This window comes from Ambystoma mexicanum, chromosome 3p (genome assembly GCF_040938575.1).
Source record: "Ambystoma mexicanum isolate Mex_15411 chromosome 3p, UKY_AmexF1_1, whole genome shotgun sequence".
Lineage (NCBI taxonomy): Eukaryota > Metazoa > Chordata > Amphibia > Caudata > Ambystomatidae > Ambystoma > Ambystoma mexicanum.
Genome location: NC_090925.1, coordinates 201,722,853 through 201,750,799, shown reverse-complemented (window position 1 = coordinate 201,750,799; position 27,947 = coordinate 201,722,853). Strand labels below are relative to the sequence as shown.

The 27,947-nt window shown below is 47.7% G+C and overlaps 1 protein-coding gene across 1 annotated transcript in view; it reads right to left on the bottom strand.

Annotated features, from left to right (window-relative positions):
- The window catches only part of TPI1 (triosephosphate isomerase 1), a 29,975-nt gene extending 6,975 nt beyond the window's left edge, over window positions 1-23,000 (bottom strand). Inside the window, exons 1-5 of the mRNA XM_069650639.1 lie at window positions 22,621-23,000; window positions 5,664-5,787; window positions 4,633-4,717; window positions 4,248-4,380; window positions 4,093-4,178 (exon numbers count right to left, since the gene is read on the bottom strand). Of these exons, the coding sequence (XP_069506740.1) occupies window positions 4,093-4,178; window positions 4,248-4,380; window positions 4,633-4,717; window positions 5,664-5,787; window positions 22,621-22,732 (540 nt within the window). The 5' untranslated portion in view covers window positions 22,733-23,000. The remainder of the gene's footprint in view (window positions 1-4,092; window positions 4,179-4,247; window positions 4,381-4,632; window positions 4,718-5,663; window positions 5,788-22,620) is intronic.
- Window positions 23,001-27,947: the final 4,947 nt, after the last annotated feature.

Here is a 27,947-nt window from a genome sequence, read left to right as displayed (position 1 = left end):
ATAAAAGAGGTGGAGGGTAGTGATGGAGAAGAGGGACTTCAGGATGCTGGTTCCCAAGCATCTAGACAAACGCAGAATAATCCGTCCTGTAGCAATTTTGATCGAAACCCTATCTTAATGGGAAAAAGGAAATGACACCAAAGGGAAAGATCAAAGAAAGAGTAAAGAAGAGTCAGAAACTGGGATTGCAACCTTCTCGGAAATCTTAGCCTCAGGGATGCATATTATGAGATGGGAAAGTGATGTAGCAATCAATGGCAGAACCAGTCTCAAAAGGACTTATGCTAAAGTCCTTCCAAGCGATCCCCCGGTAAGAACCCTACACTGATCGAGTGGATTCGGTTGGCTACAAATTACAATCACTGTATGATATGTGGTTTCCACTCTATGATCACCACAAGGATGGTTTGAGATCAGAGGGAGAATTTTGCTGCGATTGGCCTCGTACCCTTTATTTTTCAGAATGAAAAGGAGGCCGAGACTTTTCTGATAACTCTTACAAAGGAGGGCGCGAAATTGAATGGTCCCCAGATTAACCTTAAGATACAATAAAGCAAATACTTGCACTGGCAGCTTCACCAAGCAGTATTACTTTAGCAGCAAATAACACCGAAATGTCATCTGCAAATGTGAAATCGGGATATTGGCGCAGTGAGAAGTCCTTTGGTATGTCATGGAATAGTTGTGGTCTGGCCAATTTTTTTACGGTGGTTTGGTAAGAACAAGGAAATAAATCGTCCTGAATTAATCCTCTTCAAGAGACCATGCACAGCGACCCGTTTTATGTGGCAGGTTATGGATGTTATACCTATCCAGCCAGTAAAGGGTCAAAGGGGCAACCGTCTGGAGGCATAGCTATATTGGTTAAAATTACATGTAAATTTGATGTTAAATTACTTCACGAAGATGCTGCGGTGCTGGCACTGCAACTTAATCCTTTGGAAACAGAGGAGACAATTGTTATCCTATGTATATACTGGAATAGGGCCTCTATTTCATGGGAACAAAGAGCACTTTAGATACAATTCCTGAATGCTTATTTGTTAAAAACCACAATATGGGGATTGTAGTAGGTGGTGATTTTATTCTACCTGTTTTACTACTAAAACACAAAAGCAGAATATTACAACAAGCTTTCGTCCTCAATTAAGTATGGACAGAAATGGGCAAGTTATTTTTTGGGTTGGGGCATTCAATTATCCCTCTACTTGGAGGCGAGGGAGTCTTAGTTCCTACATAGATCACTTTATTTAATCATCCTTATTGCAGTGCTGTCAAGCAGTCCCAATTACTGACTTAGGGGACCATTCTGCGATCTTTCTAGGACTAAGTATTTCTAATTGCTCTATCCATCGGATGCAAACGTTACAACTTCTAGAGATTGATAGACCCAGTATATCCATCAGATGGAATCCTATTACCTGTAACAAATTATATCAGAGGGGATCCACTATTAACTATAGCCAATACTTTACGGGTGTGGATTTAGAGATGGAAAAGAAATTGAACAGCTGTATCCATAAGCATTTAAATATCATTGCTCTTAGTGCAAATTCTTTTCACACTCGACACAGCATAGACATGCTTTTAATTGAATACATCAATTAAAATTAAATGCTCATCTATGACATATGGCCAAGCTAGAGCTGGGTCCTGATCAACAATTTAATAATTTTTTACAAATAAAATAGCATGTTACACAAAAACCAAATAGTAACCTGAAACTCATAATTGCCCTAAAAGACAATCAGCATCATATACTTACGCACGACACGTTAAGACCTGGACCCTAGAACACTTAATGCTGTCCCCCCATTCTTGTGAACCAGCTAGTTTAGCTTCTACTAGAGAAATTTGAATTACCAGCCCCTTGTCGAACCACATGTCACCAAGACTACTCATTTTATTCTTCAGTGCTGCCTTTGGTCTATGGAGGATATTATTGAAGCAATTTCCAAATTAAAGTACTCAAAAGCCTCTCCCGGACGGGATTAATAAAAATTGACCTGCATTTATGGGCACTTAAATAAATTCGACAATATATTTGCAAGTAAGCAGATTCCTATCTCTTGGTGTTCTGAAATGATTGTGCCAGTCTATAAAAAAAAGTATTAATGAGCCTGCAAACTATAGACCAATTGCGCTTACAGATGCTTCTTCCAAGGCATTTTCCGAATTAATCAAAAGATTTACAGGACTTTCTATTTAAGAACAATGCTCTTCCAAATTTCAATTAGGGTTTAGGAAGTCTATGGGTTGCACACTTAATGCTACTATAGTATCTCTTGCGGTGCCACACAAGAACAAACATACTTGGGCAATTTATATGGCTGCACTAGCATTCGATACTGTGATCAGAGGAAAATTGTGGGAAAAAAATGATATTCCTAGGAATTCTGGTTCATTGCACCGATTGCACTCAAACATACCAGGACCAATTATAGGATCTGCTTGAATAAACTTGATACACTTACTGAACCCATAGAAACTGCAGTGGGAACAGGGATGCACCTTCGCAGCAGTTCTATTCAATTTATATCTTTCAGATCTGGATTGGTATTGGAATGACCTTATAAGCTATCCCGCACGCTTAGATTGCATCAGTTTCATAGATGACATTTTATTGGTAGACAACTCCGTTTGGGTTGCAGAACAAATTGAATCTCTTTTCCGAATATGCCCAATCCCTTAATTTGAGGGTTAATCAAACTAAATCTCACAACATAACCTTTTTTGGTGGGACGATTAAGACAAAGATTTAATTGGTCAATTGGTATTGTCAACCTTCGAGAGTTAGATACTTGGGTTATTCCCCAACGGATCAGAATTCTCTCAAATGGTGGAAAGAGCTGCTTAGTGAAAAAATAAAGCCACTTACGGCTCAGATGTGTATAATCTATAGAATAGTGTACTTTTTCTTTATTCCTCGTATTCAATTCCATTTGCTAAAAAAAGAACCAGTTATTCTTTATTGTTTTGATATTTGTACTGTTGAGATCGGTGACATGTTAGATACTTCTCAAGGCAAATTGTGGAAAAAGACTCCAGGGCTGGCAAAAGGAATCCCTAATGACGAATTCGCCATTAATTAGGCCTCCTACCACTTTCATCAAAAAGAAATTGGAGATTGTTGAACAATTACAAAAAGATGCTATTGCCTCCAAAAAACTGAGGACTTGATCATGATTGCCTTAGGGTCTTCACCGTCCTTAGCTAACTTTGTTAAACAAAATTGACAGAATCCTGAATTACTGTGTCCAAGAAAGATCTCATAGCATGCTTACCATCTAACAAGAAGAAATTTCAACTATTGAGTTGGTGCATGCAGTCAGATCGGAAATTACAAAGCTTATAAAGAATATGCACTTTTAGAGGGAAATAAGGGGGGGGGCTCTACCAACTTACATTCTCAAATTCTCAGGATTGGCTGCAAGGGACCTATATGCGTTTTAGGTTGAATTCCTCACCCTTGAGCGTGTGCAAAACTGGGTCTCATACAAAGAAAAAGTTCCTAGTATAAGTATGCAATGTCGTTTGTGGTGTCCAAAATTTGGTTGAGTCCTTGAAACACTTGGTAATTTTTTGCACTAGATTTGAATCATTGATTATCAAAGTTTGGAAGCCATGGGTATTCTGAATCTTAAATCTTTAGGACTACATTATGGAACAAATGCATTGGGGGAAAAAGTACCAACTTAGTTATCAGATTAACTAACATTTTAGTGGTAAGAAGTGTTGCCCAAGTAGCTAAACATGGAAAGGTTTGCACTGTGTTTTGTACTTTAAGTAGTTTTAGAATTATTCAGTTCTAAGGAAAGTCTTCACATGTCTTAGTTTTATCAGAACTTGTATATGAATTTGTTTTAACTTTTGAATAAGTTGCCTATAGGGATATGCTTATAGATGTTTAAAGTTTGTTTTATGAAGAATTTCTGTAATGAAAATTGAATGAGATTTATAATTTCCTATTTAATGTATGACTATTGTAAAGGTTATTTGATAAACCAAATACAATAAAAACCTATTCCTGGATTGTGAACCCTGGATTTCCAACTTCACACTGCCACCAATAGGCCATCCTAAAACACTTACCTGTTGAGGGGAAGCAGTTTTGCCAGTTCCAATGGCCCAGACCGGTTCGTAGGCGAGAACCACTTGGCTCCAATCCTTCACGTTATCTGCAAAAGTAGGTGGCATTTAGTAAGAGTGAATAGCCGACGGCAATATCTCTCTGGAGCTACACTTACCCGCGATGACCTTGGTCTGCTCAAAGACCACCTTCTCAGTGATTCCAGCCTCTCGCTCATCAAGCTTCTCCCCGATGCAGGCAATGACAGATAGGCCTTCGGCCAATGCGTGGGCAACTTTCTGCCCTATGAGCTAGGAGAGAAAGGAAAGTCATATTGCAGTCACTTGGGCAGGATTTCAGAAGGAGATCTTCCCAGTTTTAGCATTACAGCCACCCAAAGCAAATGTGTTCATTCAGAATCTATTGAAGGGCTCTCCAGAAGCGCCCTACAGAAGCAGAAAGCAGCTCACTGGTGTTCTTTACTCAACTTAGATAGTTACACAAGTGTCTTCTAGTCCTAGACCGCCACTTGCCCTTGATGCAGAGAAAGGTCTGGTCCTTACCTCGTCTGACTCTCCAAAGACATGCCTCCTCTCAGAGTGGCCCAAGATTACCCAGGAGGCACCACAATCTTTAATCATAGCTGGGCTGAGGAGCAAGAGAAAGCACATTAATAAAAAGGAAGTTGCAGAATATGCCTCAGATAGAGAGCAATCCATTCCCATTGTGAGATGGACCCAGTCTACATACCAACCCCTCCACCAGTGAGGCCTGGTCTAAAGGCACCACCCACAAATGGGCCTCTGTGTAGTAGACTTTCCTCGGGGTGAGCCATTAATGGGATCCAGTTGGTGGTGTCCCTCCCACAGATACCATAGAGTCCAGTGCAGGATGTAGCTCTTTCCTGGCAACAGCACTGTTGTGTATGAAAGGTGTTGAGCTCCAAGTGAGTCTACCTCCAGAGGGTTTACCACTGGTCCCCTAACATAATCTCCCTTATACCCACCAAATGAGTCCAACTCCGGGGTTGCCAAACTGCCCCAGCCAGCCACTGAGCAGGTTAGTGAGGTTTAAGGAGACTCAGCCTGCCAACCAAGGTACTAGGAAAAGTAAAATGGTCCCGTTTCATGCAGGCCTTTCCTGAAACCGAAATGTGTGCGTGAATGCAAGTTATGTTTTGCCTTGTAAGGCATACATCCATTCCTGCCCTCTACCACCTTACAATGGTCACAATCGCCCACCAGACCTACTCACGGGCACAAGCAACAATTAAGCTATAAATAAGCTGTAATCTTTAGCACTATCCCACCACTCTCCTTCCATCCACGATCAGCAGAAAGCAAAGCGAGCTGCTGTCTCGACCAAGTGTCCCCGCCAAACCCACATAAAGCAGTTAAACACTAGGATCTGTGTACCCCTGACCCGCACCCATAACACTGCAGGTGTTGCATCGGATTCTCCAGCTATAAGAACCCCCGCCCCTTTTCAGCAATGCCAACACATGCCACTGCAAGGGTGAGAAGCAAGCTCAGTGTGGAAGCATTGCCCCTGGCATATACAGTAGAGTAAGCCAGCTCTGGCACGGGCTTTTCACCTGATCTCTCCAGTGAAGGCTCCCTTTGACACCTTGTAGCAGTTCTGAGCAGCAACTCCTGTCTTGCAATCAAGCTTCTGGCGGGCAAAGTCGATGTAGATGGAAGGTACTCCACAAACCACCTCTGCAGGGGTAAAGGACAAAAGCCAAAAGTTCCTTTAGCATGAAAGAAAACAATGGTTTGGATTAAAGCTGCCACTACACGTTCTCGTGCCTGCAGAGAGCCTCGTATACATAGAAGCTGCATTTGAATTTGTTAACAGGAAGTCATTTTGACCACAAATTACTTCCAAAGTTGGCAATAGGAGCAGACACTCCTTGGGTAAGTTGCCCTTTCAGCTGGACATTTGTGCCAGGCATAATATTCAGCTGGACATTTGTGCCAGGCATAATATTCACCTACATCAATCCGCAGGGCAGAATGCAGACGAGGTAATGGTTATTTTGGATAAGAGGCTGGGGGTTTGGTTGGCTCACTCCAATGCTAGTAGTTGGTGACAGGGCCTAATGTTGAGTTCCACTGAAAAGCATTTATGGCAGGGGAGAGTAGGTTAGTGGTGTGGGGCAGAGTATGTTAGTGGTGTGGGGCAAGTAGGAAAAGTAGCAAAAGTGGGAGGAGGCAGGGCACAGGTTGGGGCAAGACAAGGAGTGGGGGTTTGATGAGTACAGTGAGATGCAGCCAAAACTATAGTGGGGCAAGACCATGGGTTGATTTATAGAATGTAAAGCACCATTTTGTAAGGAGAGCCATCTAGCATAGCTACAGTAGCTAGAGATGGGGGTGAGAAGAGATCTGTTCATGAAAATGGTGCACATTGTAGAGTGAAGGACTACTAAGGGGAGCAAAAGAGTATTGGGTAGACCAAGAAGTAGGCTTTCAGTTTGGGAAGCACAAAATTACAAGGGTTTCTAGTTGAGTGGCCTGTGAAGCATGGGTAGATTATTCAATATTTTGGCGGATGAGTCGAGCAGTGGTTTGCATTTCAGGTCTTTGGACCTCAAGCAGGGGGTGTGATCAGGCAAGGAGCTTTTTGCTTGAATCCTAAAAAAGCCTTCAAGAACTGACAAATAGCACTTCCCATGCCAACTGATTGTGCCATACAACACTGACAAGTCGGTTTGGGAATGTGAAATGAGCACTAGGACCTATTTAAACAATTTGCATCATCTGATGTGCAAGTTCTAGAACTGAGGAGCTGGCTCATAACATGCCAAAGGAAGCTCCTTGTTACTGGGTAATTTAGGATACTCGTAGTTCATTAAACAAAATATCCACCAAATGCTCGAGGGTACAGGTCGCCTGGAAGTTCAGGGAACTAACCCAAAAGGTATTATACTCTACACCAGCTATGACCTGCCAAAACCTTCCCTGGGTGGAGGTGAATTGTGACCCTGCAAGAGGCTAAAGTCGGACCATGATTTGTGCTCTGATAAGGAAAGCAGGACAGGGTGAAGAGGGGAAGGGCAGCAGAAAAAGCAACAGACTGTATAAGGATGAGTAATAGTTTCGGGGTGCGAAGTTTAGACCAGATCACCTTATTGGACATTACTTTATGATGGTTAAATAGTGAAGGAAACCAGTCTTGGGCAGAGGGTGTGTGCAACCACTGCATTATCTTTCGGGGGAAGATTTCCATTGCAGTGCCGCTTCTGCTGTGCTGCATCATTATCCGTTTGGGATGCCCAGCAGGTTTTGCTATGGGCCTGCAATAAGTTGCAACATCTTGTTTGGGGTTCCATGTGTTTACGAAATAGGAAATAAACTTTAACGAAAAATAAAAATTTTACCCCACCCGACTACCCCACTACCCATTATCCTTACCAGACACCCACCCACATACACTGTCAGTATTTTTTTGTCATTTATGTTCATTGAAAACATTAAGTTATATTTTCTATTTGTTAATTTCACTGTATAGCCTTATTCTGCCCCATTTTGAACTGCTACACCATGTTGTAATGTCTGCTTTCCCCAAACTTAAAATGAAGTTAACTCAAATCTACCAGTTTTGCTGTTTTTTCTCTTCAGGCAGCATCCCTTGCAACCTCAAAGAGTTATGGGTTCTCATCCTACTCAAAAAGCAAACATTAGACCCTTCCATACCTATAATCCCCTTCCTCAAAATTCTTGACAAGGTAGCATACCTTCAAATACAACTACCTCGAACATATCGAGTTCGCCAATCCGGCTTCAGACCCAAACATGGGACTGAAACAGCACTAATGGACCTTAAGGCACAAATTGACTTAGAGACAACAGCAAAGCAGCATTACTACTCCTCCGACCCATTAGCGGCTTTTGAGTTAGTAGACCACAAAATCTTATGCAACCACCTATATTCAGGCGCCCATTTCTCGCAAGCAGCAATAGGATGGATACAATCTTTCCTTAATAGGACCATGCGTCTGCTGACCCCATCCCCTGCGGAGTGCCCCAGGGATCACACGTTTCCCCCCAACTCTGCACAATATATTCACGAAGCCCCTTTGATAGATGATCTTGGCATCACCTACACCAACTATGCAGATGATACGCAGATCCTCATACGGAGATTACAAGGATTTGGCCTTTGTGAATAGAGTACCTCATCTTCCAGGCATGGATGGCCTCACTGTGGGGGGCGTGGCTTGGCACCGATGGCAAGCGGTAGCTGATCTGCCGTGCTCCGGCCGAGACACCGTTTCCTGATCCTTTTTCTCCGGCCTATGTGAGGCCCCAGCCCTCGCAGAAGAACGTGCTGTTGGGGGAAGCGGACCTGCATCTGAACCACCATCGGGCCCACCGAATCGGACGCCACCGTGGCCCTAAAACGGCTCTCCACCTCCGCTCGAATCCAAGATGGCGTATCGCATAGCGGAGCCTCTGAGGGGAACCCCTCCCCCAACGGACTCCCAGGCCTGGTGGGGTGAAGCGGAAGCCCGACAAGGAGAACGATCCCCCCGGGTGCCGCGGTCTGACACCAACAGAGGACTGGCCTGGCTCGGGTCACTCCACTGATCCAGCCGCACAAGACAAGGTGCGTGAGATCTCGCATCACCTGATTAAGGGGCCTCCCGCTTACCCCTACTCTTCTGATATCCGCATCCCGGGGGCGCACACCCAGACATGGGGGCTGGCAAAATACAGCCCACGGCCCGAAGTCCAGCTTAAGAAGAGGGCCTCGTTAGCAACCCCGCAAGCTACCTAACTTTTGAGGCCCAGGACATCCACAACCATCACCTCAAGATGCCCGCCAAGAACAAGACCAGAGCCGCCACCATGGACTTCTTTGTTTCTACCAAGGTGAAGAACCCCACTCAAGCCAGGGCCGGCCCCTCTGAGGTCACCCGGGCGGGCGAAGGGGTGGCCGCCGATAACCACTCAGATACTTGATGCCATAGCTTCACTAAAATCGCATATAGACTAAGATCGACGAATTTAAAATAGACATTCAACTAATTCGCCAGGACGCTCGCAACTTAGCTGAGAGGGTCACAACTGTCGAACAGTCAACAGAAGAAACATCTACGGCCACCACAGCTATGAAGTCAGAAGTCACCCTCCTGAGGAGGAAAGTCGCCTTCCTGGAGGAAAGGGCGGAAGAGGCCGAAGGCCGGGCCAGACGGGGCAACATCAGGATCCTGGGTGTCCCGGAGGGGAACGAGGGGGCAAACACCACATCCTTCGTCGAAACCCTTCTGCTGCAAGAAATTGGGGCCGGCAAACTGACCCAGGGATTTTCGGTCGAAAGGGCCCACAGATCCCTCCAGATGCGCCCTCCCCCTGGATCGCACCCCAGACCTATAATTGCTAAGATACTGAACTTTCAGGACAGAGAAACTTTAAGGCGATCCAGGGAGGGTGGCCCCATCGAAAGAGGGGACTCCAAAATCTCCATCTACCCGGACTATACGCAGAAGGTGCAAAGAGAGGAATTCATTTGTCCCGATAAAATCTAGGCTCCGCCAACTGAACCTAAAATACAGACTACTATACCAGTCACGCCTCAGGGTCATCTATAAGGAGAGTGGTGTTCCCTATAACCCAGAAGCAGCCAACATGTGGCTAGAGGATAATAACCTGGCCGATGGCAAGGACAACTCACGGACTGAGGACTAACCCCCTCGGATCCCACAATCGACCCCCAAGCAACAGTAAGAACCACCACATATGACGCCGGAACACAGAAGGTAATCCAACTTCAGTTTATTATTTGGAAACGGCCTCGCTCTGCTCTGCCGCCAGGCCCTTGCCCCACCCCCAGCGTAGAATTCACTCGGTCCAGGCACCCGCCTGACCCAGCTCGCGCCCGACTCCCGGATGGGCTCCGACGGCTCGAGAGCGCCTGAGCACCGCGACGATGTTGTAGTCGCTGGGCGCACCAGTTTGAGTTTTATTAGTTTCACTAGTTGTACAGTCTTCATGCTTCTTTCGCCAACCGAGATGGGTCCAGGACTTGACCCGGTAGATCGGAAACCAGTGGTATCCCCCTCGCAGCCTACTTACTGCGGATTACAGCAGAGCCGGACTCCGGGGACGGAGTCCCGCATCAGATCCGAAACTCAGACCCGATGGCGGCACAGCTCACCTTGATGACATGGAACGTGAGGGGTATGGGCTCATTCCTCAGACGTAATCGTATAGTCCTACCTTAAAAGGAAGAGATTGCACTCCTTCAAGAAACCCACCTCACGACGGAGGCCATGTCCAAGATTGCAGACCGATGGGCCGGGACTGTGAGAGGGTCCCCCTACTTTAAATATGCGAGAGGGGTGCTAATATGGATAAGCCCAGATGTGCCCTTCCAGATGGAGGGGTGTGAACAAGACAAAGAAGGGAGATGCGTAGTGATTTGGGGCACAATGGAACAGACCCCGGTCTGCCTGGTCAACTCATACTTCCCACATCACGGGATACCAGCGTACCTCACCACAATGATCACAAAGCTGACTCAGCACCGGGACCGCACCTTTATATGGGGAGGCGACTTCAACTGCGTTGTTGCATGGACAGATCGCTGCCTCCCCCCACCCGAGCAACCCTGCACCCCTGGCCCTGAAGGAAACTCTGGAGCAGCTCAATCTGGTGGATATCTGGAGGGAACACCACCCGGCCGATAGGACTTACTCCCATTACTCAGCTCCACACTGAGTCCACACAAGAATCGACTACCTGTTAAATAAGGAGCTCGCCCCATGTGCCGCAGCCACAGAGTACCTGGGGCGAACGATCTCCGACCATTCCCCACTGACCATGCTATGGCAGCTGAGGGGCCCCAGACCCCCGATCCCTATGCGGAGGATGCAGACTGCGGCACTTGAAGACCCTGAGTTCAGGGAAAACCTGGCCGAAAAATTGGAAGACTACCTGGAAATGAACATGGGGTCGTATTCTCCTGGAGCACATTATGGGAAGCTATGAAGGTGGTGACCAGAGGAGAAATATCGAGAGCCGGCGGAATTCGCAGGCAATTGAAGATAACGCTTGAAGCACAAGAAGCAGAGATCTCCCGACTAGAGTCTACCCATGACAACTCCACAGTGGCCGAGAACAAATTGAAGGAAGCCCGGGCAGAATGTCAACAAGCTTGGGAAAGACTGGAGAAATTCTATTTCACCACACACACCATTAGATCCCACAAGGAATCTGACAAACCAGGGAGGTTACTGGCCTGGCTCTGCAAGCGGGAACACCCCAAACACCTCCCAATGGAGATACAGGACGCCGATGGGACATCCCACACGACTCAGCTGGGGATCAATGACGCCTTTGCCAGATTCTACACTAAACTGTATGCCCACGAGGCACAAATTCCTACTGAAGACATTATAGACACACTTGAGGAGATAGAACTCCCCCGTATTTCACCCGAGCAGAGAGATGAACTGGAGATGGAGATCACTCTTGAGGACGTGCAAGGGGCAATCAGGTCCCTCTCTAACAGCAAAGCCCCTGGCAGCGACGGCCTCCCACCTGAGTTTTACAAAACGTACAAGTCCATCCTCACCCCAGTTCTGCACGAGGTCTACCAGGAGGCATACACGAATGGGGTTCTCCCCAACACCATGAAAGACCATAATCGTTCCCATGCTCAAGCCGCACAAATAACCCACCGACTGAGTCCTACCGCCCTCTGGCCATGCTAAACTATGATGCCAAGATTCTCACATCCATATTAGCCCGCAAACTGGCCAGAGTGGTGGGATCCATCGTCCATGAGGACCAGAACGGATTTGTGCCTGGGCGCAACACCACAGCTAACCTTAGGAGGCTACAACATGTAATGGCCGAAACATACGAGAGAGGTGAAGACCTGGCGGTGTTGTCGCTCGACACTATCAAGGCCTTCGACTCCATATATTGGGAATGGATCAGGGAGGTCTTGAGAAGATTCGGCTTCGGAGGGGGCTTCATCAGGTGGATCGAGGTCCTCTATAATTCCCCAATGGCAAGAGTGAAAACGGGAAGAATGGTATCAGCAGCCTGGGAAATACAAAGGGGAACGAGACAGGGGTGCCCGCTATCGCCCATGCTGTACATACTGGGCCTGGAGCCAATTGCACTATACTTCAGGCAGCAGCTCTTCGACGCTGGCATCATGGTGGGCAATCTACACCACATAATATCTCTATACGCAGACAACGTTCTCCTATACCTAAGAAACCCCGAAGTTAACGCACTGACAGCACTGGAGGTGCTAGACAATTACGCGAAGTACTCAGGGATCCGATTCAGCAGAAGCAAGTCCTCCGCATTCCCCCTGGCGGGCCTACAAAACACATCAGAAAGCGATCTCCCAGTGATAGGAATAGGTTGGCAACTGGTCAAGTTCCGGTACCTGGGGGGGGGGGATCAACGTGAGCCACACCCCGCTATTCACGCACGAACATAACACTGAGGTCGCCATCACGAGTCTTCGACGCTCTATAAAATTCTGGTCCAAGCTCCCATTGGCCATTGTGGGCAGAGCAGCGATAGTCATGATCGTACTCCCCCGTTTCCTATACTTCTTCGTGAATATTTGCCATTATGTCCGACCGCCCTTCTTCAAGAAACTGGAGGCTATCAAGGACTTCCTATGGGGCCCTCACAGGCATAAACTGTCGCTATCCGTCCTTTCCCTGCCACATAAAGAGGGTGGAATAAAGCTACCGGATCTCCAGCTGTACTACCTGGCTGCCCAGTTAAGTCACATAACGAAATGGCTCTCGGACGAACCTTCGGCCGAGACAGAACTACTGAGGCAATCCTCGAACATGATCCCCAAGGAAACCCTATGGCACCCCACACGGCAATCCCCGACCACCTTACAAGTGATTGACCTGGGTAGGAGGATATGGGCCAGGTCCTGCTACATCAGGCGAGTGCAACACCCATACTCTCCGGATAACCCCATCTTAGCAGATACCTGCCGAACGGATGCAGACCTCTCCACAGCAAGGAGGTGGGAAGAAGCCGGCATATACACATGGGGTGACATGTTCGAGGAAGGGGAATTCAGGGACTTTGAATCTCTTAAGGCCACCGAAGGAATACCCCCGGGCCAGTTCCTCTGGTACCACCGCCTCAAGCAGACTGCCAAGAAACAATGGAACGGCTGGCCGGAGGAACCCTCCCCCGACCCTCTACTTCAAGAAATGCATGACCTCTCGGATGGCTGGAGACCAGTCTCCAGGCTCTATAGCAGACTATGCGACAAACCTAACCCTAAAGGCGAAGCTCTGAGGGCGAAATGGGAAGCGGACCGCGAGACCCCGATTATGGAAAAAGAATGGGAAAGTGTTAATATTTCCCAAAAAAGTGTCTAGGAATGCTAGATTCGGCCAGATTCAGTTGTACGCCCTGTATAGGACATACATGACCCCACATAGGGTCGCCTCCTTCAACAAGACATCCTCCCCTGCATGCCCATGGTGTGGGAACGATAAAGCGGATATGATCCACATGTTTTGGACTTGCACTTGGGCGATGACACTATGGTCCAAAGCCAAACAGACTTGCATGGACGCCGGAATGACAAGGTACGAATGGACTCCCGGCGAGTGCCTTCTGGGAAAGTACCCCAGACCTAGCAAGTTCAAGCATGCTGTCAGGTTAATGGATCTCATGCATCCTGGCTAAGAGAACAATTGCTATGGCTTGGAAGACGCCGTCAAGCCCCAGGCACGAACGATGGCTCAAAGAACTCGAGAGATGGACGGTAGCCGAAACCAGGGCCTGGCAAGAAGGAATCACGTCAAGCGGCGAAACTGAGAGCGGCACCTTAGAATCATGGAAGGCCCTCCTCAGACATACGCTTCAGCGCCGACCACAAGCCCCCCTGAAATCCCGTAGCATCACACTGGCACTAATCTCCTGCTCCCAGCCCGAAAGGACAGCCCCTGTATGCGACCCCTCCTGCTTCCTGAGACTGGGTCGCTGGCCTTGACCCATCCATCCACTGAAAAGTTTGCTACAACATGAAGACTGTTTTGTTTGTTCCTTCCCTCTTCCCTGTTCCCCCTGCACCATTCCCTCCCTTGTTTGAATCCCTGCTTAATTTTTTATTGTATTGCATGTTTTTTTTTCTTTTCACCAAAATCAATAAAATACGTTTTTAAAAAAAAAATGGATGGCCTCACCGTCTATGCCTGAATGACGACAAGACGGAACTCGTAATCCTTGGCACCTCCAGCATTAACTTGGTCCCAACTAGACCAATTTCACAATAGATGTTACCATCAAAGTGGCCAAGGAAGTAAAAACTCTTGGCTTCTACCTAGACACTACCCTCACATTTAAGAGACAGGTTAACTCCATGGCATCCTCTACCTACACATGCAAACTAATCAGCAGCCAAACCCTTCCTATCTGACAAACTTTGCATCACCCTGGCAAGAGCCTTAACTTTGTCAAAACTGGATTACTACAACGCCCTATACTTAATACGTCACCAATAAAATCCAGATTTTTACAAAACGCTCTTAGAGCAGCTTTAAGCATTCCTAAAAAATGCTCACATCTCTGACATAAGGAGATCCAACAATTGGCTTAATACAAAAAATAATTGCTTTAAAAGTAGCCTCACTAAAGCAAATCTCAACAATGCTGCCCCACAATACAAACCGATTCAAGAGAGTCCTCCATCCGCCCCACCAGAATGGCCAACTCTAACCGGACTGTGCCGAGATTTAAATGCATCAAAACTGGAGGAAGTAGCTTCCTGTTAAAGCAGCCCAACTTTAGAACTCCATTCCTCTAGCCTTAACCATAGATCAGTCATACCCACACTTCAGGCACAACCTCATCCACTGGATTACGGAAAATGATTGATTAAGGAGTGGGTGAGTGGCAGTGGGAGTTACTCTCCCTGCCCACACTACTTGTACATAATCTGTATAGTTATTTGACCTCACAGTAATGTAACCCAACTGGTATATCTGATATGCTTGCATAGCATTGATCTTTTATTTGACTATTGTATTGCTACCCTTATTTGACTATTGTATTGCTACTCTAAAACTTATTTGTACACTTTTTGTTGCACTTTGTATATATTTGCACAGTAATGTAACCAAAGCAGAAAGCCTTGTTGACTTTCTGCGCCCTGATACCTCCGGGTCTGGCGCGCATTACAATAATAAAACAAACTTGCATTTGTATGTTCAAATTATTGGGGTGGGGGACTAGGATGTCAGACTTATAATAGCTGTATTAGGGTTGCTTCAATTAAAGCAACATAAGCAAGCCATAAGGCTGCCCACTCTACCCTAGCCACACAAAAAAGGAGCCGAAGTTACCTGGAAATCAACTAGAACCTACACTCCTGTTGGGCTCACAGGATGCCCTCAAAAAGCCTGGGGTGAGAATCCTAGGGGAAGGCTGGATGATGCAAGCGAACTCCTGTAAGTGCCCAGCCTAAGGAAATTGCAGACAGCCATTTAGCTCCTGGGTAAGTCCCAGAAGAATCTTGATAGCTTGACCCCCAGCAGCTACTAGGGCCTAGGTACTCAGTTGGTGAGTGGGCTTGAATAGTTCTGATTCATGAGGAGTAGCTGCTTGCAGCTCCGGCTTCATGAATGGCAACGCATTTCGACCCCTGCACACCACTAACCATTCCCGTAAATGTAATTGGAACTCTGGACTGTCCAGGAAGCGGGGACCGGGGTATAGGCCAATTTGACTAAAAAAATGGTCGCAATGACCAAAGTTCTAAAAATACTACCAAAGGTTTGAACACCAAAAGTTCAAACCTTTGGTGATAGCACTGTAAATAAAAAGCTGCGGGGGGTGTCCTCGCATCGTCCCGCTCAGTATACTTGGTTAGTGAGCGGGGGCTGTGGGGGACACCCCTGCGGCCTTCTGTTTAAAAACAAATAAAGGACCCTGCAGCGCTGGTTCCCGATCACGGAAGTGAAAGGGAACTGGCGCTGCAGGAACCCAGCGTGAAGATGAAGGTAAGTGGGGTTTGTTTATGTTGAGGGTGTGGGTGGGGAGGTGTTATGGTATGTTGTGTGTAGGTGTATGTATGTGTTGAGAAAGGTGAACTTTGGTAGTTCGCACCTTTCTCATGCAAACGTTTCGGCCGCAGTAGTTTCTGCTGCGGCCAAATCACTTAGATTCGGGACCAGGGCTTCTGCTCCCAGGAAGGCTGTCAAAATCCCACCCTCAAAGCTATGTGCCCATATTTCCTGCCATAGAGCCTGGACCCAAGTAGAAGGGCTTTGTAGTCCGTGATGGGCAAGGCTTCAACAGGCCTTGGCTCACTGACACATGAAGCCTCCAAGTCTGATCACTGCCACTCCGTAGGGGTTGTTACAAACACTTTAAAATAACCATGCGAGTTTTGTTTTTGCCCGCTTTTCAGGGAGATTTCCATCTTTACAAATTCGGATTTCTGACATAGAACCCTACCAAATGTTGGAGGCCTAGGAAATTAAGTAGGAGTGTTTTGCCATCTGTGTTCCTTGTGAATGGCTTGAACATGCCTAGGGCTCACAATGAGATTAATGCCAGACATACCCCTCTGGCGTGGCAAATGCCCCTCCAGCTGCCACTCCCTGGGCAATTTACCACATATAGAACACAGTTGAGTCCCAAGATCAATCAGTTCAATTGTACACATAGCTCCACCTTTTCCTTCTCGTGCCCTCCTGTGCATTTTAACCATCTCTCGCCTTCATCTTATCAACTGGACGTTGCCCCTCTCTGCCACGAGTACATGTTCTAGCATACGCCCCCTTCGCCCCTGTCAGGCAGAGCGCTTTGACGCAATTACCCATGGCAGTAAGCGCTACACATAAGATAATGTGTTTGTATTTTTAGAGTTCTGGATGTGATGTGATGGTCTCGAGATGTGCTGAGAGTGCTTATGACCAGTCATAACTTTAAACAAGCTATTCATATTCTATTCCCTTAAGTGATCTGAAACACTGAGCCCGCCGACAGGTGTCAGACCCGAAAGACCACAAGGATAATGGAGAACCAGTGGTTTACACCCAAATGCTGTCAGGGCAACCCCACAATCGTGGTTCAAGAGATAGTAGCAATTGACCCATCCCAATACAGGGGCTTGGGGACATGCCAGGGTCCCCCTGGGGCCTACAGGCAAGGGCGGTTACAAGACCCTCATGTCAGGCCTGGAGGTTTGAGAGCAGGTGGGCTGAAGAGAGCAGGTTACCAGCCAGCAATCCATCCAACTGACCAAATGCAGCCGATCAGCCACATTGTACCAGCGAGCCTTAGAAATCAGAAAAGTTGGCACCCTGGTAACGTTATGCTATGAAAGACTGGCGTCTATTCTGGGCCAGCTGCTGCTGCGTGACCTTCAGCTGCAAGACGAGGCTATTTCAGTCCCTGTCCCAACGACCTGCCCGCAATGCAGAGGTCTCCCTAATGTCAGACGTCCGACGAAGGTAGATAGGATAACCCAAGCAGCTGTTCTGGACTGGGCCGCAGACCGAGAAGGTCACTGGAAACCAGAGTACTGCCTGCAAGCCGGGGTAAGGTCACAGGGCATCAAGAGGTCAAGAGCAGCTCTGCTGCACACCCCACCCAACTCAAGCCTGGAATGGTAAGAACAGGGGGGCATCCAAGGTTTGGCATTGTGCCAGAAACGGAGGCGCTTTCCTTTGGGTGCCAAATACATTGCTGTAACTTCACACAGCAAAGACACACCTCGTGTTCCACGTTGCCAGCCAAGGACCATCTTTAGAAGGTATTGGCTGGTCTAGACAGCAAAGCTACCTGTGTTCCACAAGACAGCCAAGCTGCGAAGGCATCAGCTGGGCTGGCATCTGCCCCTGGGGTTCCGCATCAGTCAGGTTTCGGTTATCCCCTGGCTGGTGCTGTACACCAGTGTCCCGCTTCCGACAGTAGCTGCCCCCCAGGATACACATCACATGCCAGCACCTTTGTGCTGCAGGCACCTGCTGTGAGTAGATGCCCGGGGGGGAGGGGGGATAAATCCGCAGAGGTATCTCGCTCTGCTTGACGGGCAGATCAGCCTCGGGGATGGAGGTAGAGGAACTCATCAGCCCTGCTGCATTTTTCCTGCCCGCTCAAACTATGCAGGGGTTGCGCATGTTCATCCATTCAAAATTGTGGGTCACCCACCAGCAGGTGCCTCACATCAGGGTTGGATTGGCCCCTCGGCCTTTCGGCCCACTGCCGGGCCGAAATCGTCCCAGGGGAGTGGGGGCCGGTTTGGAAAATAATTTTTTTAAAGTCTGAAAAAGATTATATATTTTTGAAAAAAAAACTTCAACGGCATAATTCATCACAGCAAGGTAACACATGTTACCTTGCTTTGATTTATTTGCATGCATCATGTGAGCATAAATAATGATGCATGCATCATTCACATGCTGCTGCAGCATGCAAAGTTGAGGGGCCGGGGCTGCGGCGGCTGTCACTGTCACCACTCCAGGGGGGGCATGAGGCCCCTTCGAGTTGCTGTGCTGTAGTATAAGTGATATATATGTATTAGTGATAACCCAATTTTAGAGTAGAAAAAGCATTCATTTCGGACTATGTATTTTGCCTTTTGCAAGTTGCAGTAAAAGCATGTTTTTTTTTTCTCCAGTTGTCTGTTGCGATCACCATAAGACATTCCATCTCGGTGTCCTCGGTCACTTGACAAAATCCTTGTGCCTAAAAGCTTTTGTACAGTGTAGAAATATTTGACCATAGCACATCAAGTGGCCATTGACTTCATAGTGCTACAATGAATGCTTTGCTGTAATGTGTCCATCTTTCCTATCTCACTGGCATGCTGTTCAGGATGTTTGTTTGCATGTATGAGGTAACAAGTGCTCCGAGTATGGGATGTCCTGTGATTGCACAGATTTCCCTATTGTGCCAACCTCTGAAGCCTGAAAGTAGATGCACGCAGGCTTGACATGCAGCCAACTTTGCACCAGACCTGCAGATGGACTTAACTAGTCTGCTGTTAAATCTCAGTTACCAGTTTCATGGTATCCACTACAGAATTGCTCATTTTACTATAGCCAATATGAAAGCTCTGGGTTGAGCACTCACTGCTGCGATGTGTGTGATCTACAGGTTCAAATCCCAGCAAAGCCATCTCAGCCTTTCATCCTTCTGAGGTCGATAAATGAGTACCAACAGGTTGGGAATATTGCATGCATATTTGTTCTCTAAAACAGAGCTTAAGCGTAAGTGCTATACAACAACATCATTTGTCCTTGGTCTGCTTGCACTCACAGTAATTTGACAATATGGATCTATACACAGATAATGATGCATCACTCGCACCCTTTTTTTGACTATCTCTACTGATATGAACTTTGGTTCTCAAGGGCGTTCAACCTACCAGCGCCTTCAGACCATACCAATGGTATATAAGGCGCTATATAAATGCAAAACAACGTTATCCATTCTTGTATTAAATGTATATCACATTAGTGAAATCATAACCATATTTGTGCCAGTGTACTTGGGTCACATTGCTATTTGATGCCACTTCCTGTTTTGTCAAGGGGTGAAAGGTCACGTTTCATCGCTTCCCGGGATGTCACTTTGGGCTGAGTTCAAATGACATCACCTCTGGTGATGTCATCGGAGGTCAAGGGTCGTGAGGCGAGGGGTGGCCCACTTTTTTTGGGTGTCCGGGCCTATTTCTTGTCCCAGTCCGACCCTGCCTCACATACTGCGACAAGGCACTTGCTGCCAGCAGACCCAAAGCTAGGCTCAACACCCCTCCCCCTGCTTGATCAGCAGTACCCTCTACCTCCCAGCACAGCCATGTCACCCTTGCAGAGCCCCCCCCCCACCGCATCGACCAGACCACCGAGCTGAGCGGCAATTGCAACGGCGCCCTCACTCCTCGCCTACTAGAGCCCTTGTGCCGATGCACTGTGGGTCCCAGTGGCCCTCCGCTCTCGTGGGGGACACCTGGAACGGCCCTATCGATAACAACCACTATCAAACTGCATGGAGGGCTGGCGAGCAGCAACGCCAATAGCCCAGGCGGTGGACCAAGGCGGGATTAGTCCGCCCCAAGGACTAGAGACTGGATCAGTGGGGGCGGGGGGGTTGCTGTGGTGCGAGATCGGCACTGCAATGCAGACTGAACGCCCCTGAAGGCCTGCTATGGAGGTCAGCCTCCATTTGGCATCAATGTCGGTCAGTGCCCGGACAGCTAGCAGAGTACATTTTCTGACAGCTTACGTGGGCAATGGTCATTATGCAGAGGTGCGGGGGGGGGGGGGGTGTCCAGTACTAGTCTCCACCGTTAATGATAACGCTGGTTACCCGCTGTATCCTACAATTTAAGATGCGACTACGTGGGGGGTCGAAAGTGACACCACACGGGGGACATGGCTCCTAAAATGTCTGGTTACTGGAGTTAAGCGAGCAAGGCTAGCACTGGTCCGGCTATACATGAATGGCCCTGTTCTGCCAGGCTACATGGGCAGCCATGAATACACGCAGGGGATGCTTTAGCAGTGGATGTCTGCAGCTGATGCGAATTGATAGGCCCATGGGTGGTCCTACAATATGCATTAGCATGGTCCTTGTTCAGCAGGGGGGGCGCGATCTGTGTACATTGCGGAGACGCTGGAGTGTACCCTGCGGCTACTGAGTCCAGGCACTCATCCCACGATTCACAGGCGGTCCCTTTAAGAGCACCCCTGGGCAGAGATGAGGAAACGGTGCAGAGTACGTGCAGCTGAACACAGCCAGCAGAGGGAGGGGGTGACTCAATGTGCACACGCCTGAGGGCTTCCACCGTGGACTGCACGGAAGGAGGGGGAAGCTGGCGCCCTACATTCAGCAAGAGAGCCCATTGGGCAAGGGCCATGGCCCCACTAATGACGAGCCACGGGGTTACGGGTGCGATGTTCAGCCCCTCCGCCCCGCCCAAAACATTAACAGTGCGCAGGGCTCAAGTCCAGGGTACACGCGGGTGGACAGAGTTCCCCCACTTCTGAGAGGGCACCGTGATATGCTAATTTATGGTGACGCCAAATTCAATTGGTATGTTAATGAGCACCCCTACTTTTTTTTAGAACTGCCCCCCTGTATGTGAAACTTGAGTAACTGCGCAATCTGGAACGTGTAGTGTATTTTTCCAGCACATGTTTGGCCCTAAAGGTCCCATTGTGCGTAGAGATGTCACAACTTGCCAACGGAGAGTCGAAAGAATGATTAGCAAAATAACCAAGCCGCAATGTGGCTGCCACATGGAATGGGACCACCTGGCAGCTGTGCACGTACAGAAACGGAGTCCACAGAATGGGAAGTAGACCACTTCAGCCACATGATCAGAACATTTGGCGTGTGGTTTTGACCCTTGTGTAGCCAAGAAAATAGTGTTCTGGTTCACATTTGAAGCTTTGTACAGACTCGTGAGATACACACATTTGAGGCTGATGCCCGAATACAATGCTTAATAAAGGGATGAGTCCAAGAGCCTCAAATGTACTGTGTAGACTTGCCCACTGCCCTAAACTAATGGCTGATGGCCAAGCACGCACATGTTCTCCATGAAGTGGGCACTGCCCACCAAGCCTTTTTAGTGGAGTTGATGTGCGGGCTTCATTTCCAGGGCATGTGTAGTAAAATATGCCCTAAAACCATTTAAGGTTGGGATACTGAAAGCAAAATAACAGAATATCACACCTGGCCATCAGGGTGAAGGTCACAGCTAGTGGAGAACCAGGTTTCACAAAACAGGGCTGCTGGACAAGGGCCAGCCTTCATACAGCAGGTCAAACAGCTAGGGTAATAGGAAAGGCCGAACCAGTCTCAAAGTGCAGAGGGTCGTGGGTCATGAACAGTGAAAGTCCATGGTACAAAGGCCCCCCCCCACGCCCCCATTCAACTTCCCCATTCTAACATACTGCTGGTTGCCCACACCAAGGATGATCATCCACCCATGCAAGACCTACAATCTTTGGATCTCGATGGGCGTCAGTACAAAACATCTGACAATCCACAGGCTGTAGTCCCAAAACGTTCCCATTCACCCCTTGTAGATCCTTTACCTAGTTAATACCCCACCATATGCTCCAACCAGTCTCGGCTTTAAATGTAACAGTATTGCCAGTCCACCTACCCCCTCACAACACATGTGCCCCACCCCACCCTCCTGTATTGCTTTTATTTCCTACTTGTACCACTTCACTAATTCCACTACCCTGACAGAAGAGTGTAATACAAGAGGACTATTAAAACATTCGCCTGATCCCTCAATTCCCCTTAGACACACTTGGTGTAGACCATGCTCACAGGGGCGGACTGGCCTAAAGGGAACACTGGAGATTTCCCAGTAGACCACTGACAGTGGGCCTCTTGTATGGTAACATTTTGTTAGCATTTTTTAGCAAAGGAAAATGGTTGGGGTTGCTGAAAATGTTTAATATGGGACCACTTTAAACATTATTTCGAGGGTCTCTTTTGGGGTCCACTCCACACCCCTGCGTGCTCATCCGCTCTCGCGCCTTTAATAACCCCCAAAAGTACGGCCCCTACCAGTATCTGCACTCAGTTTCCCAGTGTTCATGGTATGGATCAGCTCGCCCAGGGTTTTCTTGTCGCCGTTCATCTTCCAGTTGCCTCCGACAAAGAACTTCCTGGGTGCCATGGCGATGTTGATGATGCTGCTGCAGAGACAAGCAAACCAATCTGAAGGTGACCCTGGCGCGGAGCAGACAGCGAACCCAGGCGCTGCTCTATCCTTTTATATGCAACCAGACCACGCCTTTCCCCGCCCCTCATCGCTGTCAAATTCCGCTGCTAGCAGAGAGCATGCGCTCTACGTTGGCCATGTCGGCGGCGCCGCCATTGCGAGTCTTGGCAACTGGAGAGCGGCGACCAGCTGATGGAGGTTCACTAAGGATAAATGATAGAGTAGACGACAACAATGAGCGTGTCTTACGCACCGCCTGCACTGTCATCCCCCGGGACCCGGAGCCATTTCGGCACATTGTTAGAGAAAAATAACTAGGAAAGAGAATACATCTTTTTTCAAATATTTTGTAATAAAACGCATATTACTGTACAGCAATTAGCACAGCACGATTCTAGATACAAATGTTTCAACCAATCCATTCCTTTATAAATTTTATAAATGACAAATTGATATTTTGTGGTATTCGAATCTGTGAAACGGCTGAAAATTACCGTTTCGAAATGGCCGGTCAAGTCTGTCAATTGTACATATGATTTAATTTTACTGAACCAGGCGGCCATCTTGTAGGGGGCGCATTTCCTTTGAATTCTACGAGAGTACGCTAAGAGAAGAGAGAGAACGCAAATCGGATGTTGTGCTGACCGATTCTGAACGGAAACTAACAATGTTCTCTAGAGACTCGTGTTTATTTCCACGAGGTGACCCATGGTCCACCGACCCTTGGGTGTATTATTGAGGGGCCTCACCCCGCAGGTCGTTGATATTGGATTTGTGCACAATGACCGTGAGTCACCATGGTAATGTGTCATTGTGCAATACTTTTCAAACTGCCATTCCCGTACATGCCAACATTTTGCATCACCTGCGAGGGACATTTTCTTTCAAAAAGCTAGAGAATAAAATGTTCCCGCCCATTTGCATTGGTATGATGGCCTGAAAGATCACCCGACGCTGGTACCTTGTGTGACAAGCTTTATTGTTTATAGTCACACTGACATGAGACCACAAAAGACAGTTAAAAGTGCACTTCAGTGGATTAGTCCTTCATTAAAGCATACATGCTAACCCTCCCGATTTTTCAGTGACAAATATTGCTATTTTTCACAATCTCCCGCCTAAAATAACTAGGCCCTATGAATTCCTATGGGGAAATGTGCGTCTCCCGATTTTGGTGTACATATGGACACACGAAAAGTGGACGCAATCCTCCAATGGCCCGCACCAACATGCACGAAAGGAGTACAAAGTGTGCTGGGTTTCGCCAATTTCTATCGTCGATTTTATACCTGGGTTTTCGCAAATTGTACACCCTATGACCTCCCTGCTGAGAAAGGACAAGAAGTTCCATTGGTCCACCGAAGCTGAGGAAGCCTTCCGGAAACTGAAACTAGCATTTACTACAGCACCATTTCTTAAACACCCTAGACCAGACCTACCATACGTGGTTGAAACAGATGCTTCAAATGTGGCAATGGGAGCGGTATTGTCCCAACGGGACCCGGAAACAGGACAGTTACATCCCGTTGAATTCTAGTCCCACATATTTTATGCCCCCGAATTGAAGTATGCGATAACACACAAGGAATTACTGGCGATTCAGGCAGCATTCCAGGCATGGAGACACTATCTTTTTGGGGCAAGACACACAGTCAACGTCATCACGGACCATCATAACTTACAATACTTAAAGTCTACCAAAGCACAATCTTCGCTGCAACTTTGCTGGGCACTCTTTTTCGTAGAATACGACTCTATTATCACCTATAGACCGGGAGTACGGAATGGAAAGGCAGATGCACTATCACGCATGAGTGAAGAAAAAGAGGCTTTTAGAACAGCTGATCCCGTGGCGATCATTCCCGAAGAATGAATCCAAGCCAAGATCGCTGCCACCACGTGTGTAGATGACATAAAAACCAGTTTGCAGTCTCAGATGACTCAGTCAACACAACAGGAATGGCCTGCGACCTGCAATAACAAGAAATTGGAAAAACAATATTAGAATGTGTGCTTCCAAAACACTGAATTCCATCAGTCTTACCTGAATTCCATCGCGCTACGCCACGCTTCCATCCGGAGCACCACAGCAACATCTGCAAAGAAAAGAGACATATTCAGGTTCGCTTTCAATATTAAACAACCGTACAGCGCTGTACTTACCTTAACGGATTCCGGGGGCCTGATTTTCATTGCGCTCTCATCCACTTGCAGCACCACAGTGGCCTGTGAGGAGAAGAAGAAGAAAACACAGGTTAGCTTTAAAATGTATGAAGTTAAATCCATCCTGGACTCCAAGGTGGTTCGGACCAAATTGTATTACCTTATAGACTGGAAAGGTTACGGACCACAGGACTGAACATGGGAACCCAGTGAACATGTCCATGCTCCAAGTTTAATCTGGCAGTTCCATCACAATAATTCCACCAAGCCAGGACCGGGAGGAGGACCACCCTTGAGAGGGGCCTTGAAGGGGAGTTCTGTCATGGTCATTGGGCCAAGAACACAGACAGGGCACGGTTGGACACAGTCCTGGCGCCTTTGGCACCAGGCTCATAAATAAAAGACAACAAGAAACATTTATTGGGGACAAAATGCTTTTATTATAAGCATAGCACCTCATTTCGGGTGCAAGGTGCATTTAAATTGGACACTTTCATCACTTAACGCAGCCCCACGGGTACTCTTGGGTGGGGCTGCTATTTACTGGGTTGCCTTGCACGTGCTGACTCACTAGGAGTGGCAGGGTGTGGCAGGCAAGCCAGGCCTAGTGGGCGTGCCCATGCTCACAGCTATAAAAGCTGCTCCAATCCACGAGGCAGACGCTTCGTGTTATTCTGCACATCCATGCAGCGTAACGCTCACCGCCGCCTGGGATTTGAATTTACCTTGGAAATCCTGCTTCCTGTCTCAATACTTTCCATCTGGGGAATCAGCCTTCAGCTGTGCACGTCTTCTTCACATCTTCCAGAGCCCCAAACTCTTAATCTTGGCACCGCAGCTCACCTTCAAACCTTCCGGAGCGCCAAACTCTTCATCTTGGCACTTCAGCTCACCTTCAAGACTCCAGGGACGTTGAAATCTTCTTCTTGGCATCACAGCATTACGCGCTTCATCCGCGATCACAGAACCTGCAGGAAAAAGCGAAAAGCAAGGTTAGACATTAAAAAAGACATTGGGGTCATTACAAGGTTCGAGGTAACCATGTCTCTATTAGCGGCATGGCTACCCCCTTGCAGGGTACCGGGTCCGGGTTCCTTAAATGAGGAATTACCAGGCCATTCCAACCTTGGAGGACCCAGTAAATCCTCATTTAAGGAACCCGGACCCGGTACCTCCTCTTTCCCATTCGAGCCCCCATAGGGCTCAATGGGAATGGGGAGGGTGCTAACAACGGGCCTGTCAATAACGGGCCCGTTGTTAGCACCCTGGTCTGCTTGCGGGACCCGCTAAGGGCGCCTGGTAAAAGCAGGCGCCCTTAGCGGATCCCGCAAGCAAACCTCGTAATGCGGCGGTAGGGGTTTAACGGGGCCGACAGCTCTACCGGCTCCATTAAGCCCCTACCGCCAACCTTGTAATGACCCCCATTGAGTTTAAGGTTGCGCTCCCATCTCATCTCGCGCTTTCCCTTAAACCATCACTCACCTGTTGTCGGAAATTGTGGTTTCATCTATCTTCATCCCAGCCGCGTTCCGCACCTCCACAAGCTGCTGTTGAGCCGCAATTCCATCTATTGTGAAGAAAACAGAAGAGAAAACGTTATTCAGGAAATAACAACAAATCGAGAGCAATAATACAAGACAGAAAGCAGGAAGGGGGAAAAACAGGATGAAAAGACCAGAGACATTGAGAATCACTTCCTACCTATCAAGAGAAGAATAGTCGCAGCTGGACTGGACTGTTACTCACCTGGGATCAGTGAAGGAACTAGATCCCATCAACAAGCGCCCCTTCCAGAAGTAGCAGGACGGAGAGCTCGCCATCAATAAATACCAGGTGAGCTTTATGGGCCGGTACATGCCAACAGAAATCGCACCTTGGGTCGAAGGGTTTCAGAGGTACCATAGTCGCCGAACATCGCACTCACATTTTCTCATATCCGCGCAGGAGCAAAGTTGAGTTGTCGCAGTCTACAGCCTATCCGCAGGGGGAGAGATCCGACGGGGGTGATCCAATTCCTGGGAGGGCTGCAACCGTGCCCCAACGCCTCCGCAGAGACCAGGTGAGCGTAACAGGTACATAGTAATTCTTCAACTTTACCTTTTAGCTCTGTAACAAAAGTTCCCACGTCTACCATGGTGTAAGGTGAGCCAGTGTCCACCATGATTTGTAATGGCACACTGTTGATGTGCATGCCTACCCACCGTCCCTTAATCTCTTCATTAGATGTGAGAGTGAGAATTTGTACTTCTTCTACCCCATCGGTGACCACGGATAGCATGTTGCCTGGGCCCTTAATCTCCTCTAATGCTTTAATGATGGCACTTGGTGCTTTGTTGACATATTGTTGTTCTACTCTACCTCTGCCTCTCATGCTCCTGCAAACTTTAGCAGAATGTCCCATATATCCACACTTGTAACATTCGACAGCAAATGCTGGGCACTCTTTCTCAAGTGTGCCTATTCCAACCACACTTCTGGCATCGAGCTTGGAACTTGTTTATCGGTTCCTTCTCCTTCCCGGAATTGGTTTGAAATTATTTGCAGACATTCTCTTTACGAAGGCTATCAATGACTCTTCATTGTTCTCTCTTTTCTCCTCTTGGACAGACTTGATTTCTCTCACATCATCCTTGCTCTGTACTTCTTTCATACACTTCTCCTCTAATTCCATTGTTCTGGCAATTTCTAATGCTTGTTCTAACGAGGGATCATTCGCCTGCCATAGTCTCTGCTGAATGCGGGAGTCTGCTACATTTAATACTAACTGGTCTCTCAAGTATTCGTCGGCAACCCCTGTGACTCTGCCTGTGGCAATCAAACCTCTCAACGCTGCCATAGAGGTATCAATAGATTCGCCCTCATCTTGCTGTCTTGAGAAAAAATGTATCTCTCCAGAACAATATTGATTTTATTCCCAAAGTATTTGGTCAATTTGCTTAGGGCATTCTCATATTTCCTGTTTCTGCTTGCACCCGTTGGATCTCCTGACCCACTCTATGTTTCATTC